At 34.0% G+C, this 20,608-nt stretch overlaps 1 protein-coding gene across 3 annotated transcripts in view; it reads left to right on the forward strand.

The window, feature by feature from the left end:
• The window catches only part of LOC145260486 (uncharacterized), a 118,235-nt gene that overhangs the window by 16,988 nt on the left and 80,639 nt on the right, over nucleotides 1-20,608 (forward strand). For 2 of the 3 annotated variants that reach the window (XR_013864307.1, XM_080118595.1), the window contains exons 2-6: nucleotides 771-5,554; nucleotides 8,567-8,694; nucleotides 11,834-11,917; nucleotides 12,801-12,868; nucleotides 20,211-20,279. Coding sequence is in view for 2 of the 3 variants with exons in the window: in XM_080118595.1 (XP_079974721.1) it covers nucleotides 771-5,554; nucleotides 8,567-8,694; nucleotides 11,834-11,917; nucleotides 12,801-12,868; nucleotides 20,211-20,279 (5,133 nt within the window). In the remaining variant the exon portion in view is untranslated. The remainder of the gene's footprint in view (nucleotides 1-770; nucleotides 5,555-8,566; nucleotides 8,695-11,833; nucleotides 11,918-12,800; nucleotides 12,869-20,210; nucleotides 20,280-20,608) is intronic. The other variant, XM_080118597.1, reaches the window with a different exon arrangement.

Below are 20,608 nucleotides of genomic sequence, written 5' to 3' on the forward strand. Positions count from 1 at the left end.
AGTCCGATGAATCCAAATAATATGAATAAAAAAATTGTATTTACCCATTTTAAAATGCATTGTTCCAAATCAGATTATGTCATGTGTCTACTAAAACAGTACAGTTTTAAACAAATATAGGTAAAAGAAAATGACATTTGTTTCGTTGATGTAAAAAGTATTTTGCTGACAACTTTTTTTTAGAATAAAAAGGCAGAAAATATTTATTGCTTTAAAAAGAATTAAATTGCTACAATTAGCAATAAATAAAGTAGAAATATATATATATATATATATATATATATATATATATATATATATTATAAAAAAAAAATTTGTCCGCCCACCTAACTTTTAATTAGCCACCACGTGATCATGACAATATATATATATATAATTAAAAACATAATTTTTATAATGCAATATGCCTAGGGATGATGGAAGTATTCCCATCGAAAGCGCTCACTAAAGAAACTTATGGATCCAACCATAACAATTTTGAGAAAAACACAAAAAAAAAATATTCAGAGATTAGAGAAGGTAAAAAAGAAAATAGTGAAGCAGAAAAATTTTGTGCTTTTTGATAATACTCGTCTCAATATATATGCAGACTGATTTAGAAAGCATTGTTGAATTTCCGGGAGGAGGGGTCCATCTTTTTCTAATTTTTCAGAGATGTCCATAACAGATTTTTATAATGCTTTAAACCTTCATATTCTCTTTTTTTATTCAAATATTAAGTCATTTATATAAGATCAAACAAAACCTATTTTTTCCTTTCTATCTTTCAGCCTGATGAACGCCTGAGTTTCAATCCTGGAGAAATCAACTCCACACGGCAGTTAGGCCTACCAAATCCAGCTTACAGCAATCGAGAAACAACTTTAATGAATGCTGATAATCCAGAGCCGGATTCTGTACAAAGACTGTTGGGTCGAGTTCCATCGGCCTCCATTTCCTCCTCCTCCTCTTCCACCTCTTCCTTCAGTAGTCATAATCCTTCTTGGCCTTCCTCAATATTGCAACCTCATCCTCCTCCTCCTCCTCCTCCTCCTCCTCCTCCTCCTCTTGCTGCTGCTACGACTACAACTGCTGGTGCTGCTAAAAACTCTCATGTAATGCCCGGACAGCCAATCAAAAACAATTTCTCAAATGCAAATCCTGTGAACCCTTATTTATTGCCAAACATTTCCCACAACAACCAACCTTTGCCAAACTCATCTGGCATGAACAAGGGCAGCTTTACTGATAACCAACCAAAGGGATCTACTACGAGTAACCAGGTTCCGTTCTTTAGTCCTAAAAAGACACCGTTTGATTCCATGAGCTCCACAAAAACAATGCCAAGTCCAATCTGTTCTCCCAAGCCGTTTATGGGTATGTCGACCTCCAGCCTAAACACATCCGGAGGTATGCCCCCTCCATATATTAGCTCTATGAATGCAGCTCGGGCTCTAGCAAACCCAGTAAGCTCTGCTAACATTGTACCTGGTCCAATAAGTTTCTCAAAGCCAACCTCAAGTCCTAGCAGTACAACAAATAATATGACAGAAGCGTCTAATTTTCCCACGCAAACAAGTGGTAAGGCTATTCCTACAACGAGCGCATCAATGCCACTTACACAGTTTAACGCGACGCAGATGGTCAGCTCATCTGAAAACTATCAACTTCCTGTAAGAGATGTCAGTCCTTTGAAGACAACACAAATTTCGACATCTATCAGCTCTGGTCACATGGTTGGTAGTTCTGTCCATCCAGCTAACAATTCTACACCGTCTGGTCATGTGACACCAGGATCCATGCACTCTGGTCATGTGACTATGCACTCTGGTCATGTGGTTGGCAGTACTATTTATCCTGGGCATGTACCCAGTTCTCTGCATTCATCTCGCATACCTGGTGCGAATGTACAGTCCGGTCATGTGTCTGGTACATCCAAGCAGTCAGGCCAACCTCCAAAGTATCCTGGCAATTCTGCATATTCGGGTCATGTCTCTGCTAGCTCTGGATATCCTTCATCTGTCTCTAGCAGTTCTGTCCACTCAACTCAGATCTCTGGTAATTCCATGCACACTTCTCAAATGTCTGGCAATTATCTGAACGCTTCTCAGTCTGACAGTTCTGTAAAAGCAGATTACATTTCTGGAAATTCTCAAAACAAGAATCAGCCTGAAGGAAACATTACACACCCGGCTCAGGTTTCAAGCAGTTCTCTACTTGCGTCAACTGTTTCTAACAGTACTGTTTATCCCACTCCAGTAACTCCAACATCTGTCCGCTCTGGTATGAGTCCTGGTCACGGATTTTCTTCCTCTGTTCATCCAGACATGTCACCAACTTCTGTACACTCTAGCCAAATATCTTCACAAGCAATTAACTGCAGCCCGGCATCTTCAACTCCAATTCATCCTGGTCAAAAATCACCCAATTCAGTGAAACCTAGTCAAGCGGTTTCTGCTTTTGCTACATCTGTTCAAACACCTGTCAGTTCCACGCAATCTACCTATGTACCGGCCAGCTCTGTTCACCAAGCACAATTAAAAAGTATTCCAGTGCACCCAAGCCAAGTGCATAGTAGTAGTTCTTTGCATCTGGCTCCAGTATCTGCTACTTTCATGCATTCAGCACAAATATCAGACAGTTCTACTCACTCCAGACCAGAGGCAGCCAACCCTATACACCCTGCCCAGGTGTCAGCCAACCCTGCGCACCCGGCCCAGGTGTCCACAAATCCTGTGCACCCGGCCCAGGTGTCAGCTAACTCTGCGCACCCGGCCCAGGTGTCAGCTAACTCTGCGCACTCGGCCCAGGTGTCAGCCAGTCCTGCGCACTCGGCCCAGGTGTCAGCCAGTCCTGCGCACTCAGCCCAGGTGCCAACCACTCCTGCACACCCAGCCCAAGTGCCAGTCAACTCTGCACACCCGGACCAAATGCCAACCAGTCCTGCTCACCTGACTAATATGCCAGCCAATCTTGCTCACCCGGCCCAAGTGCAGACTGGTCCTGCTCACCCGGCCCAGGTGCCGACTGGTTCTACACACTCGGCCCAGGTGCCAGCCAGTCTTGCTCACCCAGCCCAGGTGCCAGCCAGTCCTGCTCACCCAGCCCAGGTGCCAGCCAGTCCTGCTAACACAGTCCATGCCCAAGCAAACCCTTCTCTTTTATCGCAATCATCATCAGATATTGCAACGCCATCAAAAGTATCCATTAGTTCAATAATCTCACCAAACACCCTTGTTGATTCTGTACACCTGTCCCAGGCAAATGTTAGCCATCCTTCTCTAGTGCCTGCATCTTTTCCTATGTTGTCTGCAAGTCTTACTTCTGCGCCCCAAGTCACTGCCAGCATTGCACAACCACCTGACATATCAGCTTCCCCTATCCAGGTTTCAACTAGTTCCTTAAATTTGATCCAAGTATCAGCAATTTCTACTCATCCGATTCAAATAGCCCCTATCTCTGTGCAACCAACTCAGCCCACAGTTGATCCTGTTCACTCGGCCCAGATTTCAGCTGCTTCTCTTCCTTCTGGTCAAGTATCAAGTAGTTCTATGAGTACTGCTCAAGCCTCTCACGTTTTTTTAAAACCTGCACCAACATCGGGTAGTTCCTTAAGGCCCTCTGCCATTACAGGAAACTTAGCAAATCAAAGTCGGATTTCTGGGAGTCAAAATGCTGGTCCAACTTCGTTGTCTGAAAATTTCTTGAAACATGATCAAATAGCTGGTTGTTCTATTAATAGTCCTAATCAGGTAAGCAGTAGTTTTATGAATCCAAACCAAATATCAGCTTCTGTGAACCCAAGTCATACACCTGTTAATCTCCCTAATACAATTCCTGGGCCAAGCACTTCTTTGAAACAAAGTCAGATCTCTGGCAGTTCTATAAGCTCCAGCCAGATTTCTGAAAGTTCTTCAAATCTCGGCCAAGTATCTAACAGTACTAGAAATCCTAACCAAGTGTCTGGCAGTCCTATAAACCAAAGCCGAGTGCCTAATTCTTCAGAAAACTCTCACATGGAACCTGGAGTTTCCCCGGATCTTTCTCAGCTATCTGGTACTCGTATAAATAGTATGAACCTTCAGGAAAGCCCTAGTGATAATTTTGCTCGTTCTCTAAATACAGATCAAGTGCCAGCAAGTTCCACAAAGCAAGACCAAGTGGCTGCCAGTTCATCGAAAACTGATGATGATTCAGCCAGTTCTATCCAATCAGAATCGGTCTCTGGAAGTGCTAATAAAAGCAGTGTGGTCTCTGAAAGCTCTGTGAACACAAGTCGGATGTTTGCAAGTTCTTCAAGAGTGCAACACCAGGTTTCGGCTAGTTCATCTAAAAATGACGATGTGTCCGCTAGTTCAACAAAATCTGACCATGTATCTGCCAGTTCAATGAACAGTGACCAACTATTAGCCAGCTCTACAGAGAACTCCTGTGTTAGTTCAGCTATTTGCAGTCAAGTATCAGCCAGTGGGTCTGTGAATCAAGTCTCTGCCAGTGGCATCTCTGCAGCCAGCTCCACCCAGAGTAGCTCGATATCAGCCAGTTCGTCTCGGAACAATCAACTGATACCCAGCTCTACTGAGAATAGCCAAGTGTCTGCTAGCTCGACAGAGAATGGCTATGTTTCGGCCAGCAATCAGGTTAGCGCCAGTACCCAGGACAATGACCAAGTAAGCGCTAGTACCACTGGTCGAAATCAAGTATCAGCTAGCTCATCTGCCAACTACTTGCAGGTTAGCTCAGTAGATACAAATAGCAATCAGGCAAGTTCCTCAGAAAACGGACAGGTATCTGCTAGTTCTACAGAAACTTGCCAGGTGAGTGCTAGTTCTACAGAGAATAATCATGCTGCCGTTAGTTCGATGGAAGTGGACCAAGAAGGTAGCCTTGATGGTGCCACCTCCTCAGGCAACAATCTTGGCGACAATGCTATGGACTGCGATGCTTCAGATTCTGCCACGACCACCTATGACCAAGTCAGTGTCAGCAGTGAGAGGTCCAACAATCAAGGCATTTCAAGCTCAAGTGAATTTCGAAGACCAGCAAATAAAGCAATCGTGTCAGGCAATGATGCAAACTCATTTGAAGGTTCTGAAGCTACTTGTACCGTGAAAGATGCTAACCAGGTGGCTACCTCCAGCCAAGCAGTATCAGCACAAAATGAAAATAACCAGGCTACATCCAGTTCAGCTGTGGCATCGTCAAGCTCGTCTGAGGAAGAAGCAAAACCATGCTCGGTTTCTGAACCAACTTCAAGCTCGACAGAAAATACGACTTTAGTTTCCAATTCTACAACTGATAGGAGTGAAACCCCAATGGAAGTGTGCACTCAAGAGGCGGCTGATTCCGTATCTGCTAGTGTGGAATCTAATGACAAGGTAATAGAGAATGGTGAGACTGCTACTCCTGATGCGACTGCTACTCCTGATGAGGCCGCTACTCCTAATGAGGCCGCTACTCCTAATGAGGCCGCTACTCCTAATGAGGCCCCGACTTCCAATGGTTTACCTTCTCCACCAGCACCTGTTACGACATCAGAGAAAAGTACACCCAGCAAGAAAGATCGCGATGGACGGTAAGTAAAACTGTAAAACTAATTTCAGTATTTTTGTTCAAGTAGTTTTCATCATCTTGGAGAGTGCTATTTTCATAACGTTTTAGGCTTTATCTTCAGCCTTCTGTGTTTTTTTTCATTTGGGGGATCATCATTTATCAATGCCCAGAGGCCATTCTAGAAAAATGGTTAATCAGTGTCAACTAGACAGTAAAACAACATTGATGATCAGTAATGGTGGAACTTGGGTGGGGTTCAATTATTTAAGAGGACAGCTCAACAGGAACAATTACATTAGACTTGAAAATGATCATGTTATAGTTAGCTGGTAAGCAGTTCCACGGTATTGTGTTCTATAGATAGACAGTCCTAGGAAAGAAACTTCACGCATTGAATTCTCCTTTAGTTGTAGACACAGATAGAGAGTAAGCGAAATTGTTGACAGTTGTTGTAGCTCGATGAGTATTTGTTAGATACTTTGTGAACATCGAGTACTTTTATCTCGATGTACATAATCATGTAGCCATATTGAAATTCATTCCTCCTGGAATGTGAGTTTTGTAGTTTTTAGCAGAAATTGTCTTTTTCTGAATTAAAAATGGGGGATTCTCATTTAAATCATTTTTATGGATTTGAATTCTTCACTTTTTGATCGGAATCTTTTTGTTCTTTTTTTTTCTTTTTTTTTCTGAGACTTAGTGCACTACACTTTTTTTCAAAGGAATTTTTTTTTTTTTACATTTCATTTTTCTGGTAATATACTCCTTATTGAGAGAGAAAAAGAATATGTCCTGTGTTGTTGACGATTGGTGTAAGTCCGTAGTCGATGTGTATGTGTGTGGTTTGGTCTAAATTTTAAATAGGATTTTGGTTGCAGTTTTTAAAACATTTCATAAGGATTATTAGAACAAAACCAAAAAAAAATGTTATAGAAATATTTTTTTAAATGATTAAAATCATTTCTTTTTCTCTCGTTTCTTTCATTGTTAATCTAGAGTAAAACTTCCAATTCAATTTTTTCAAAAGATTAAAATAATTGCAACGCAAGTTTTTTGCATAATGAATTCTATAAGATTTTATTTAACATACTTATAAAAATCCACAGATGGGAACTATGCATATTTGGCACTTTTTATTAACAGGTGCCTTGCATTTTTACGGTGAATATGATGTATGCTACTAATAACGTCCTTATATGGGTACTTAGGCAGTTTAGCAAAGATGTTAAAAACGAAGATAAAGAAAAATCTCTATGATGTACATGCCCGTTATGGAAGGAACTTATCAAAGAAAAATCGCTTAATTTGATCAAGTATTTCTTTTCTTTTCTTTTTTATTACAAAGAAAATCAAATTTTAGTGAGAGTGATTGGGACAGAGCCATCTTGGCAATTCCAGCTATGAGGAGGGAGGCACCAACAGGAGATAGCTCCATCTAATTCTTGAACTTTGCCAAAATGCATATGAAGTTCGAATAAATTTTGAAACGATTTTTCTAAAGAAAAAGACAGAAAGAAAAAAATACTAAAAATTATTCAAAATTGTAAAAATAATCTCATCAAATTTTGGCAAACTTCAAGAATTAGATGGAGTTATGTCCCCTGGCACCCCCTCCTCATAGCTGAAATTGCCAAGAGGGTTCAGTCGCGATCACTCTCACTAAAATTTGACTTTCCCTCTATAAAGAAAAACTACTTGGTTAAATTAAACAATTTTTTTATCTTCGTTTTTAATGTCTTTGCTAAACTGCTTAAGCACCAAATTATGATATGAAATTATGCATATTGAATTCTCCTTTGATCTACCAACAAAAATTAAGGTTATTGTCCAGAATTCCCCCTCTATTAAAATAAAAATAAAGAAAAATCTGTATGATATTCCAAAAATCATGTAAATTAACCGAGTAGTTTTATTTTTATAAAGAAAATAATTTTTAAGTGATTAATGGGAATTTGTAGGTATTACAATCTAAATCTAGTATGTATAAATTATTGTTGAGTTATCTTCTTTGTTTCTTGAGACCTATTTTTCAAAATGGCGACACTCTTCGGATGTTCATAAAATTTTATTTTCTTATTTAAAAATAAAACTACTTGATTAATTTACATGAATTTTTGGAATATAAACTTTTCATTTCATCACTAGTATGTACATGATACTGTTTTTTATTTTTATTTTTTAATAGATGTGGAATTCTGGACAAGAAGCATATAACCTATATAAAATGTATTTTAGTGTAAATTTTAAGTTTTAAGCAACTTTTGAGATTAAAATACAGTTGTTTTTTTTATATGCATTCAATGAATATTCTCCCAGTATCAAATTATTGAGATATTTTATTAGATACTTCTGCATTATTATTTCGCAATTAAAACAATGTTTGAATATCATAAATGGATGATTCTACAGTATAAAGACAAAAAAATATTGAATTTCAAGTAAAATAAATGGTACCTACATAATTGTTAGGTATCAAATAGTAAAATATCCAAATATTACAAAAAAAACAATAAGGTAAAAAAATAAAAAATAACCAATTTCAAAAAGGTTATGATTTGTCCGATATGTTGCTTTTACTGCATCACATGGTGTGAATTTCTGATAGAAATTCAAAACTTAAGGCATTTCTGATAGGAGATAAATATTTTCTTTGGTTTTATGTAGTGAATAGTGTGATTTTTACCAAATTCGTTTTTCATGAATAATTATGTTTCTACCTTATCGTTTTTTCTATTTGGATATTTTACTATTTGATAACTGCCAATTACGTAGGTGTCATTTGTTTTACTTAAAAGTCAATATTTTTTCATCTTTATACTGGAGAAGCACCGATAAATGTAAAAAATCCAAGGGCAGATAATCAAGTGTAAACAACTTGTGACAAATTACAAAAAGCGCTTTAATGTTTTCACTTCTGTTTAATTGAAAGATAAAATAATAAAATTTCATGCAAGACTTTGATTTTCCTTAAAAGGAAGATGATGAAAATTAATTCCCTGATATTTATCAAAACAAATTTTGTTTTCTTTTGCAGCATTCAAACTTTTCCTGCTGAAAACTTATTTGAGTACCAATGGCCTGACAAAAGTGGTGAATGGTATATTCTCCAGGAGCAAGTCAGCGAATACCTTGGAGTGAAATCTTTTAAGCGCAAATATCCCGGTAAGGTTATAGGCTGCTACCATATTTTAACATTCACACTCTTTTTTTTTTTTTTTTTTTTTTTTTTTTTTTTTTTTTTAAATTTATGCAACTCTAGTTTGGTACCAAATTGATATATTGTCGAATATCATAACCATCATAGAATGTGCGCTTTCAGGAGCCTCCTATTCAAGAAAGAAAAAAAAAAAAAAAAATCTTGGGCACTTCTGCATGACAGTGCCATGAGGCGACTGAGACGAGTTATCAACCCCTGTTCTTTGAATGAGAAATGCTCTCTACTGACCATTCTGTGAACCTCAAATATAAACAAGTGTCTCCGAAAACGCAAAAATGTATAACAAAATAAATAACACAAAAATATAGGAAAAGCGAAACATTTATTGTATAAAAAACATAATTTTAATGCTTTAATATTATTTCTATTATTATTTTATTTTAATGGTTATTTATAAGTGAAAATAAAATAAATGTTAAAAAAATGAAACATTCATAGATTGTTTTTAGAATTATTTGTTTTTTTCCTGTATGATTGTATGAAATGTAGTAAGATATAATTTTTTTTTTTTTTTTTTGTTTTTTTCACAATAAGATTGTATAAAAATATATCAAAATGTAATTTTAGCAAAATGTAGCAAAATATAATTTTAAAAACCTGGAACATTTTTAGAGGTTTAAGAATAATTTTTTTACACAAAGATAGTTTGTTGTTGTTTTTTTTTTTTCACAGTAAGATTGTGTAAACATATATGAAAATATAATTTTTGGTTTGTCAATAGAGCAAAGTATAATTTTAATATAGAAGTTTTTATTCATTTATTTATAAAAAATTATAGAAATTTTCAATAATATTGTTTTTTTTTTTTCAATGAGTGATACGATTTATCGACTCTGTTCGACTGACACATGCCCTCTATCAGCCATTCTTGAAACTAAAATACACACAATCGCCTCATGGCACTGTCATGCAAAAGTGCCAAATCTTGTTGACATTACTCAAAACACAAACTTGTATCTGATATATCATACAAAAGACATGTGAAATTCTAGTTTTGTTGTATTCACAGACTAAAATCAGATTAAAATGTTTGGAACAAAGATGGAGAGTTTAAACCTGTGACTGGTGTTGGCAATCCTTTTTATCAAATTTCTTCCTCTGTGAAATTGAGGTTTTTCTTTTTCTTTTTTTGCAAGCTACCTCTCCAGTTCACATGGTTCCGCATGGATCAACCGTTTCCAAATTCTACTCTGTACGGTTTTGTCTGATCATTTGCTTTCATATTTTCCTTGGCTGGTCAACATTCCTGCAATATAAGACATCCGTGTTTTTGCAAAGAGGATGAATGCTCTCAACATAACTATACCAGCAGAACCGATTTGTTTTTAGGATAACCTCTATGTATTGGATGTTTTGTTTTCATCAATAATCAAATGTATTACTTTCAACAAATCCTCTGATCTGATATGGTAGGTTTGGTCAGATTGGTTCTTCTTCATTATTATAACGAAGTTCAAAAATTGAAATATTGAATTTAAAGTGAAATCAATGCATTGTCATGTCACAGTAATGAACATATTCAAAAATTATTTAAAAAAATAAGGTAGAAAATTATTTATTAATGAAAATAGTTTTCAAAGACAATTAGCAAAAATTGAGTTTTGCAAACAAAACAAAAAAAAAAACAAGAGTTCTAATCATAACAAAAGGGAGGTAAATATTTTCTGAAAACTGAAAATCTTTGGTCAATTTAGCAAAACCTTATTTTCACTAATTGTCTTCGAAAACTGTTTTCATTGTTAATTAATTTTCTACTTTATTGGTTTTTTTGGGGTTTTTTTTTTCATAATTTTTGGATATGTTGATTACAGTGACATGACACTTCATTAGATATCATTGATTTCACTTGAAATTCAATATTTCAAATTTTGGTACAATAACAAAGAAGAACCATCAGATTTCATATTCCTGTCATTGCACTGCAGTTGGGTGAGAGAAGAAGAATATTCATTGTCATATACTATTTTGTTTTGTTTTTTCTTTAAGCAATTTAAAGATTTGATTTTTTTTTTTCTTTTTCATTTTTAAAGCTGACTTCATTCTTCTAAATGTAAAGATCACTTGTTTATGATGACCAATATGATTGACTGGAGAAAAATTTCCAAAGTTGATGAGAATCACAAATAAAACAGCATATGATATATGATTTTAATTAATACTTTTAATAGTCAGACATTAATGAACATGTGTTTATAGGTGAGAAATTGTTGTTTAATTGCTGTATTTACCTGGTGTTGCAAATTCATTACTTTACAAGTCTGAGTTTGAAAATTGACTACAAAGAAAAATAAATGGATGCGTGAAAAAAAGATAAAGATTTTTATATTTTGGGCATTTTCACTTTTTTTTTTTTTTTTTTTCTTTTAGATTGAATTCTTTAGATTTCATAATTAAAATTTTTTTATTAAATTAAATTCAAGGATTTGAAAAACATGCTGGCCCACTTTAAAAAATGAAAATGCTACAGTATTGGGAGGAGGTGGGGGGCTTTGCCAGGTCATAAAATACACTTAAATATGATATTTTAATTTGTCCAGATTTTGTATATATTATTATTATAGTCGTGATTTCAAAAGTGAAAAAAATGTATTTGGGTGCCATCAGCTAGAATTAAAACTGAAAGCAAAACTGTTGCATTCAAAGCTGTACCAATGCGACACGCATACGAACTGATTAAAAATAAACTAAGATGAATGTACAAAATGTATTATGATTTTTTTTAAATTTTGACCCATTAAAAACTATTTTGACCGGCTAAAGACCCATAAAAGAACAGTCCATAAAAAATCCAATCATTTTAGGCCCCTAGCGCTGCTCTATGACTTTTAGTTTCAGAAGAGATAGTTTGAAAATATAGAAACAAACAGACAGACAGACAGACATAGTAAGTTTTATAAATTAGATTACTAGTGGAACTAAATTTAGTCAGCTTTGGTTGGAATCAGATCTTTAAAATTTCAGAAGTCAGTGTCGCATGTTTGAATTACCGACTCACAGTCCTGCTGAAAATGCAAAGATCATTTTATTTCTTTCTTTTTTTTTTTTTTTGTAAAAGAAATGTAAATGTGTTTTGTTTTTTTTAAGATCTCAAGAGACGGTCAGCTGAAATGAAAGAGAAAGAATTTTTGAAAGAAAGAGGTGTTGTAACAGAAACTCAATGTGATCTTGGTATGTTTTCAAAGTTTTTGCTGATTTTTACAAGAACCAGTATGTCAGTGTGGTTATAACTGTACATTTGTATACGATTTAAAGTTTGTTTGTTTTTTTTTCTTCATTTTGTTTGTACATAAATCATAAGATATGATTTGTTGAAAGAAATGATTGTAACATTCAACATTAGTTGTAGTAGTTAACCTTTTTTATTGGCAATCAAAATGTTTGGAGTTTAAATAACACAAAGTAAAGTTGTTGTTGGTTTCATTTTTGTGTCTTTTCTTTAGATAAGCTATAAAATATCAGAAAAATCACGTTTCCATTTGTACACAAGGGTAAAAACTGGTGCGTTACTTTTGTACATTTTGACACACACATCTATATAAGACATCTCTATTTACATAAAGTTAGGTATAATATATATATATATATATATAGCTTATTTATTTATACACACATTATTGGCTACATATGTGCATACATGTTTCTGTTGCAATTTCTTTGGAATCTTAGGCCATATTTTTTCTCAGTGAAACCAGATTCTAAGTAGTCATTCTTTTATACAAAGTTTCTTTGTTAATCGAAAAGGAATTGAAAATTGTAATAAAGAAAAAGAAACGAATAACAAAATAGAGGGTACAGAAAAGGGGTTGATTGGGAGGAGGGAGTTGGGAGGCAAATTTACTTGTATAAGTGGATTAATAGAATTTTATATATAATTTATCGATTGAGATGTTTTATGTAGATTATTAGTGCAAACACTGGTGGAGCATAAAAGTCTTTTGCCATTTTTTTGATGGAGGGTGAACACTCTCGTTCTATATAAAATGATGTAAATGTTGCGTTTCGTCTTAAGATTTAATTAACTCTTGATTCCATTTTTAATCTTTTCTTACAGGTCTTTCTGCTTTACGATGTGAAGAAGTTTATGATTTGATGCTTAGAGATTACCCAGTCAGATATCAGGTATTTCTCTTTCACTTATTCATATATGTACATACATGCACAAACGCAACAAACTGCGTATGGAATTAAAGTAGTGTCTACCGTAACAAACATTTTGAAAAGTTAAAATATATACGTAAAAGTTACTCATGAATAAATATAAATTCATATTTCTGTTTGTTTGTATATATGTTTGTTCACAATTTGATTAATATATACAAAAGGTCCATTACTTTCCTAATTAATTTTCATACTGAAAACTTACTTGCATAAGCTTTATTTCATTTATTTCTATATATAGTATGATTTTTGCAAAATAACCTCATTTGCATATTGCATTAAGGAAAATCGATTTTACTAAATAGCTGTTGTTACTGTTTATAGCGAGAGAATTGTTTTAAGTGATCTATTTAAGATTGTTATTTAAAGTTAATTTATGTTGATAATATATTTAATTTAATTTATATATACCATTCACTGGACAAAGCGGGGGAGGGTAGAGCGGTAGCTCTAGATATATCTAAGGCTTTTGACAGGGTATGGCATGAAGGTCTTCTCAGGAAAATCAGATCATATAGTATCACTGGAAGAATACATAACATAATTAAATCCTTCTTAGATAAGAGAAAAATCCAGGTTGTCCTCGACGGTCGTACATCTAAACAATATGATATAAATGCGGGAGTGCCTCAGGGGTCTATCCTTGGACCTCTGTTATTCCTAATATTCATTAATTACCTCCCTGACAAAATTGCCTGTGAGATGGGTATATATGCTGACGACACCACACTCTATAACAGACACGACAGGAAAACAAATGAACACATATCTAAAGAAATGGCAGAAACACTAGAGGATGACCTCCGATCTGTAGTGGAATGGGAACATAAATGGATGGTCGCATTCAATGGTGCCAAGACTAAACTGGTTTCCTTCAATAATTACAAGAAACCTTCTCTTCCACCAATAGCAATGGCCAATGACTCTTTATCTGAAAGTACATCTTTTAAACTTCTCGGCCTAACGCTCACAGGAAGCATGAGTTGGAACGATTATATTGAGAGTATCGTCAGGATCGCCGCGAAGAAGGTAGGTTCTCTCTACCATGCTAGAAAGATACTAATGCCCGAAAGTATCCTATACCTCTATAAGGCCACTATTCGCCCATGTATGGAATATTGTTGTCATATTTGGGCTGGTGCATCTGCCACTAGTCTCTCGTTCTTAGACAAGGTTCAAAAGAGAGTCGCCAATCTGATAGGTCCTGAACTGTCATCTAAACTTCAGCCTCTGTCACATCGACGAAATGTTGTATCCCTCTGCCTGTTCTACAAGTACTTTAGCGGTGAATGCTCTGACGAACTGCAAGCACTTGTGCCCCCTCAGCGTAAATACCTCCGACAAGCAGCTAAATCCCACCCCTTCACAGTAGAGATCCCTAGATGTAAGAGAGCCCTTCTACTCCAGTAGTTTCTTCCCCAGAACAGCTAGACTTTGGAATTCCCTTCCGGTCCCTGCTTCCCCAACTGTACTGACATGCAGAAGTTCAAGTGCAACATGAACCGACATCTTGCTGCCCAACTCCCTACACAGTACCCCTGATGCCTATGTCCCTGATAGTAGCCCCCTACAACAAAATGGCAATGTACCTTGTTTGGGGTGATAATGTAATAAAAAAAAAAAAAAAAATTATTATTACCGACATTGATTGTTTTTTTGTTTTTTTTTAAGAAACCGGTTTCGACTTATTTTCCTTGGGTGCCACCTGTTGGATCAAATACAATATTTCACTTCATACATCTACTGATGGTCGTTTTTTTTTTTTTCTTACATTTAAACAGGTCTTTTGTAATTTCGGCGGATAATTATACTAAAAACAATTTCCTTATTTCGATTTTTTTTTTTTTTTTTTTTTTTATCAGAAGGTTACATTTTTATTTAAAAGAAACAAACAATCTAATCCAATTAAGATTCTTAATTTAAAACAAAAACAGAAACAAACTTTCAAACATTATTTTTGGAATTAGTTTAAATAAAATAACTTCCAACGTGATTTCGCAAGTTCTCTCATAAGCATTAGTTTTCACGTTTGCATACACCTACTAGTGGTCGTTTTTTTCTGCTTTTTTTTTTTTTTTTTTTACTTTTAAATAGCAATGTTTTGTAATTTTGGCGGATAATTATGCTAAAACAAAAAATAATTTCTGTATTTCGATTTTCTTTTTTTTCAGAGGGTTACATTTTTATTTAAAAGAAACAATCCAATCCAATTACAATTCTTCATTTAAAACAAAAACAAAAAACTTTCATTTACATTCTTTTACCAGTTGTCTTCTTTTGCACTTAAACAGTTAAAAGATTTTTCAACTTTGTATTATTTATTTGGCATTTTTTTGTAGTTACATTACAACAAAACATTTCTCTTATTTTGAGGGTTACGTAAATCGCATTTTTTTTTTTACATTGTAACTGCTAATTTTTTTTTTCTTTTAATAATGCAATAAGTCATGACTAATCATTTTTATCACATAAAAACGTTTATTTCGATTAAAACACAAATTCTACTTTGATATTTTTGAAACTGAATTATTTAAAGTTTGTTTTCGTTGCAACAGACTATAAAAACAAATCTTTCTAGACTGAGACAACATTAAAGAAATTCGCTTAAACTGGTATATAGTCATAACAAGTGCTCAATATCCGGAGAATAGCTTCTTCTCTTCATATCCCTTCTGCTGAAATATCTGGTGGAGAGGTTGTCACATATTTCTTTTTTGTGGCGATTACATTTTCGTGTTTTTATCCTTTTTTTTTATCTTTTATTTTTGAAATTGTGGGGGTAACGATGGAGTTGACATATAATAATGAAAAACTGCTCAATATCTTTAGTATAGCAGGTGTGTCCAAACCGAACTTCATGTCGACTCTGGTAACACCGGGTATCCATGTTAGTGCATATATAAAAACTGATGATTCCTGAAAACTTAGGACTATTGTGAAGTTGAGATAACAAATTGATTCAGCGGTTGCAGGAGATTAAATGACTTACTGACAAAATAATTTTCCAACGAGACTAAAGTTCTTGTTTTTTTTTTTTTTTTTTTTTTTTTTTTTTATATAGTTTTCAAGGTTAAAAACTTCCAAGACATTATATATATATATATATATATATATATATATATATATATATATATATATATATTTATAATTTATATAAATTTTCAGAATGTAAGAGATTATATATGATTATTTACACAGCTAAACAACGTCACAGCCTACAAGCGCCATGACAGCCAACGAACCGGAAGTCCAAGACTCGAGTTTCGCACTCATTAGGGCTCATCAGTCAGACATATCCACACCCAAGATTTGAAACCTGAGCCTCTTGCATGCAAGGCAAACACTCGGCCAACTGAGCAAACGCCCCGCACACAAGAAATTCATAATGAGGGTGTAACTCGAGTCTTGGACTTCCAGTTCGTTGGCTGTCATGGCTCTTCATGTGACATTGTTTGGCTGTGGAAATAATTATATATATAAACTACTAACAAGGATAAGGATTAATGAGTTTGTTGTATGGATGGTGAGACAACATTGGTAACAATAGTTGAAACTGGGCAGGATTTGATTATTTAAGGACAGCTCAACAAGAATTTGTTAATATTAGATGTGAAAAACAACCATGTTGTAGTCAGCTGGAAAGCAGCCCTGGGCTATTTTGCTCCACAGTCAGGTAGTTCTTGGAAAGAAACTTTGTTCATGGAAATTTCATTTAGTTTTATATGTAGAGAGGAATAAAGGAAAATTATTTACAGTGGTTGTAGCTAGATGTTTTTTGTTGTGGATGTTTTATACAGGGGGGGGCATAGATTGGAGCTCAGTCGAGCAAATAATTATAGATACTAGCAATCTACTCTTCTGTAAGAAAAGATTTTGATGCAAGTTTTCCGTTTCAGATTTGGAGTGATAATCGATCCTAGAAACTTATCAAAGGAGGCGGATTCCTCAAGATGAGAGCCATTCGTTTTAATTGGGACAGTGAGAATCCAAGCATTGGCAGTGAAAGTAGAGAAACATAATAACCAGCTACCTTTTTAACCTGTTACATGACGTGTTCTAGGTCAGAAGAGAGAAAATCGGAAGGATCTTTCTCATTAATGTTCTTCAAAATGTTGCCATAGATAGTTGTCTCATCCGTATATATGTTGACAAATGATCTTAAAATGTGATTTGGAGATCATTGATGAAAATCAGGAAGGAGGTTGGGCCCAAAATTGATCCGAGACACACTGGCATTAATACTATATGCTTTAGACTTCTGCCTATCAACAATTACTTTTATAAACCTGTCATAGAGAATGGATTTAATGGCTAAGAAGACATTTCCAGCTATTCCATAGCTGGCAAGCTTTGTGCCAAACCCTGTCAAAGGCATTTGATGTGTCCACTGTTATTGCCATATTAACAAACAAAAGTAAATAGAAATCTGTATGATGTACATACTCTGACGAAACAAAATATCATATTCTAAAAATCATATAAATTGATCCACTAGTTTTATTTTTATGAAGAAAATCATTTTTAAGCGATTAATGGAAATTTGTACACATTACAACATAAATCTCACAAGTTTGAATTATGTTGAATTATCTCCCTTTATTTTATCTTAATTTTTGTCAAAATAACGTCCAGATACTCATAAAACTTTTTTCTTATTTAAAAATAAAACTACTTGATCAATTTACATGATTTTTGAAATATTATATTTTCGTTTCATCACAAGCACATACATCATATAGATGGTTTTTTTTTCTTTATTTTTGCTTTTTAATATAGATGGAATTCTGGACATGGTCCATGTGTTTTTTGTTTGTTTTTTGTAATATTTGTTTACGTGTAAGAAATTCTTAAGTCGCATAATTATAATAAAACCTTTAATTTATATGCTTTTGTTTTTCATGAAGTTTTATATGTTTATTTTATTTATTAAATATGAAAAAATTCCTTAATATTAACTGATAAAAATGTTTTAATTATGGCAAATGCATCCATGAGTTTTTTGGGGTTTTTTTACCGCTTATCAAGAGTCAAAGGCTAATGAGTTTTTCAGGTGGACAGTATGACAGTTTCGTGAGGATTAGTAACAATGGTTGTAACTGGTTGGAATTAGATTATGCATTGGACTTGAAAACAACCAGAATTGTACAAACACTTAATTTGATTTGTGTATTATAGGTAAGCTGGCAAGACTCAAGGAAATAACTTTCTAAGTAGGATGCCAGCAGAGATTCGTTTTTTGTTTTTTTGTCAATTTTGGTTGGTTAGTTATTTCAAGCTCATTCAGACATGTTGACTTTCAATTGTGGTCACTCTATTCCTTAGGTTGATTTCAGTATTAATAATCACAATTTCTACTAAAATCAAAAAATCACTTGCGTCCACAAGCAGAGATACAGATTATCATCAGCAAAAAAAAGGGACCATAACTCAATAAAAGCAGGAACACAAAAAAAAAAATCATTAAATTTAATGACACTAACAATTTGAAAACATTAAAAATATTTATAAAGCCAATTATTGTGCCAAAGATTTATTTGTTTTTTTAAATGAAAAATAAATCAAATATTTCAGTTGATATCTGAGCTTCATCAATTAATTATAGACATTTTCTGGTTATAGTCAGCTAACATATTTCTTAACTTCCGGCGTAATCCTACTGGAAACGGTAACAAGGCAAATCAGTTCCTCCATTTTAAGTGTTCTTCAGTATTTCTATTGTGAAGCGATTTATTGAAATAAAATAGAAGGGACATTATTAAAAAATATGCAATAAAAATTAACAAAATTAGTCTTTATTTGCACTTTTAATAACAAAATTAAAAAATAAGTTTTTATTTTTAAAAATGTTTAGTTTTTTTTTTTTTAATTTTAAAAATAAGTTTTCTCTTTGAATTTATATAATAAATATATACTTATGAAAGTATAAAAATAAAATTATTGAAATTAAAATTACAAAATTTCAAACATCATAAAAAAACCGTATCCAATGCATAATATTTCCAAAATAGTTTTAAAAGATTTTTGAAAAAAGTAGAGCGTAAAAAGTGTTTTCAGTAATTCTTTAAAAAAAAAATAAAACTAATTTCAATAATTCTTAATTAAAATAAGACTGAAAAACTTTTTAATGATTATTAAATAAAAAAGAATGATCAGAAAAACTTAATAATGAAAGAGTGCATGCAGAGGAGAGATATAAGCGTGATAGAAAAAAAGCGAAGGAACTGACTTGCTTTATCACTGCTTACGGTAGCAACTACGCCGGAAGTTAGGAAGTACGTTAGCTGATCATAACCCATTTTCTTTTCCTTTTTCTCATTGTCGATCGGTTACGTTTGTCATCAGCAATTGCTATTACGGATCAACAATGATGAAGATCAGATATCAATTGAAATATTTTATTTATTTTTTCATTTAAAAAAATATTTGCCGTTATAATTGGTTTTATAAATGTTTTTAATGATAAATTTAAATTTACTAGGATGGAGTACTGCTGCCATATCTGGGCAGGAGCTGCTAAAAACCGCCTATCCTGCCTTGACAGAGTACAAAATAGACTTCGTAGTCTAGTGGGGGATGCCCTTTTCTCTTCCCTGCAACCTCTCTCACACAGTAGGGACATTGCAAGCCTTTCGTTGTTTTATCATTATTTCCATGGGAAGTGCTCGTCCGAACTCCAATCTATGCCCCCCCCCTCGCCAATCGAAAAACATCCATCTAGCTGAAACCACTGTCAGTAATTTTCCCCACTCTTTATCTGTGCCTAAATCAAAACGTAGATTCCATGAACAAAGCTTCTTTCTTAGAAATGCATGCCTCTCTTCCATTTGCCTGTTTCCCACCTGACTACAACTTGGATGTCTTCAAGTCCAACATAAACAAGTTCCTGATAAACCGCCCCCTAAGTAAGACACTTTATCAGATCTCCATTACTAACGATTACTATGATATTGTCCCACGCAATAACCCTTACCCCTGAGTGGCCTCCGGGCCTTGATAAGTGGTGACTTCCATGTAAAAAAAACAAAAAACTATTTGTTCGTATTTGAATTTGTTACAGTAATAACTTTTTTCTTTTCATGTCATTCAAAAATCAGCTTGAATTAGTTGATCAAATTGCGTATATGAGTAAATATTCTTCATCTTCAAATCAGATATTAATTTTCTTCATCTTCAAATCAGATATTAATTTTGTTGGGGGTGCAAAAATATGTCGTAAGTTTTCTAGAGGTGTTGGATATAGGGAACAGTTTCAGAACTACAGTTCAAGGATATATTAAAGCCTTTCTTTTTTCTTTTCTATCAGGAATATTCTGCTGTACTTCAAGAACGAGAACGTCAAATAATCAACGAGAAACACAAAGGTTATGAAGCGGTAAGTTGTTTTCTTGTTTGCTTGTGCAGCTTAATGAAACATTTTAAAAAGTAGTTTGCTTGGCATTTATTTAAAAACAAAAAGTATTTCACGATTTTTGAGAAGAGGATTATTTCAATTACTATTCTTATCTTTGTTATTTTCACAACTTTTCAGATAATGTAACCTCCAACCTTCTTTGGGTGTATCTTTTCAAATTTGGGAATCGTCGAACTCAGGAACTCTGACAAAATTACAAACTGAACCTTTTATTTAATCCACGGGAGTAGATTGTTCTTATTTCTGCCAATCATGTCATGGTATAAAGGGGTCTGTTCAAAATTCCGTAC

The sequence above is a fragment of the Euprymna scolopes genome, chromosome 36, assembly GCF_053919585.1.
Source record: "Euprymna scolopes isolate OS-2025 chromosome 36, ASM5391958v1, whole genome shotgun sequence".
Classification (NCBI taxonomy): domain Eukaryota; kingdom Metazoa; phylum Mollusca; class Cephalopoda; order Sepiida; family Sepiolidae; genus Euprymna; species Euprymna scolopes.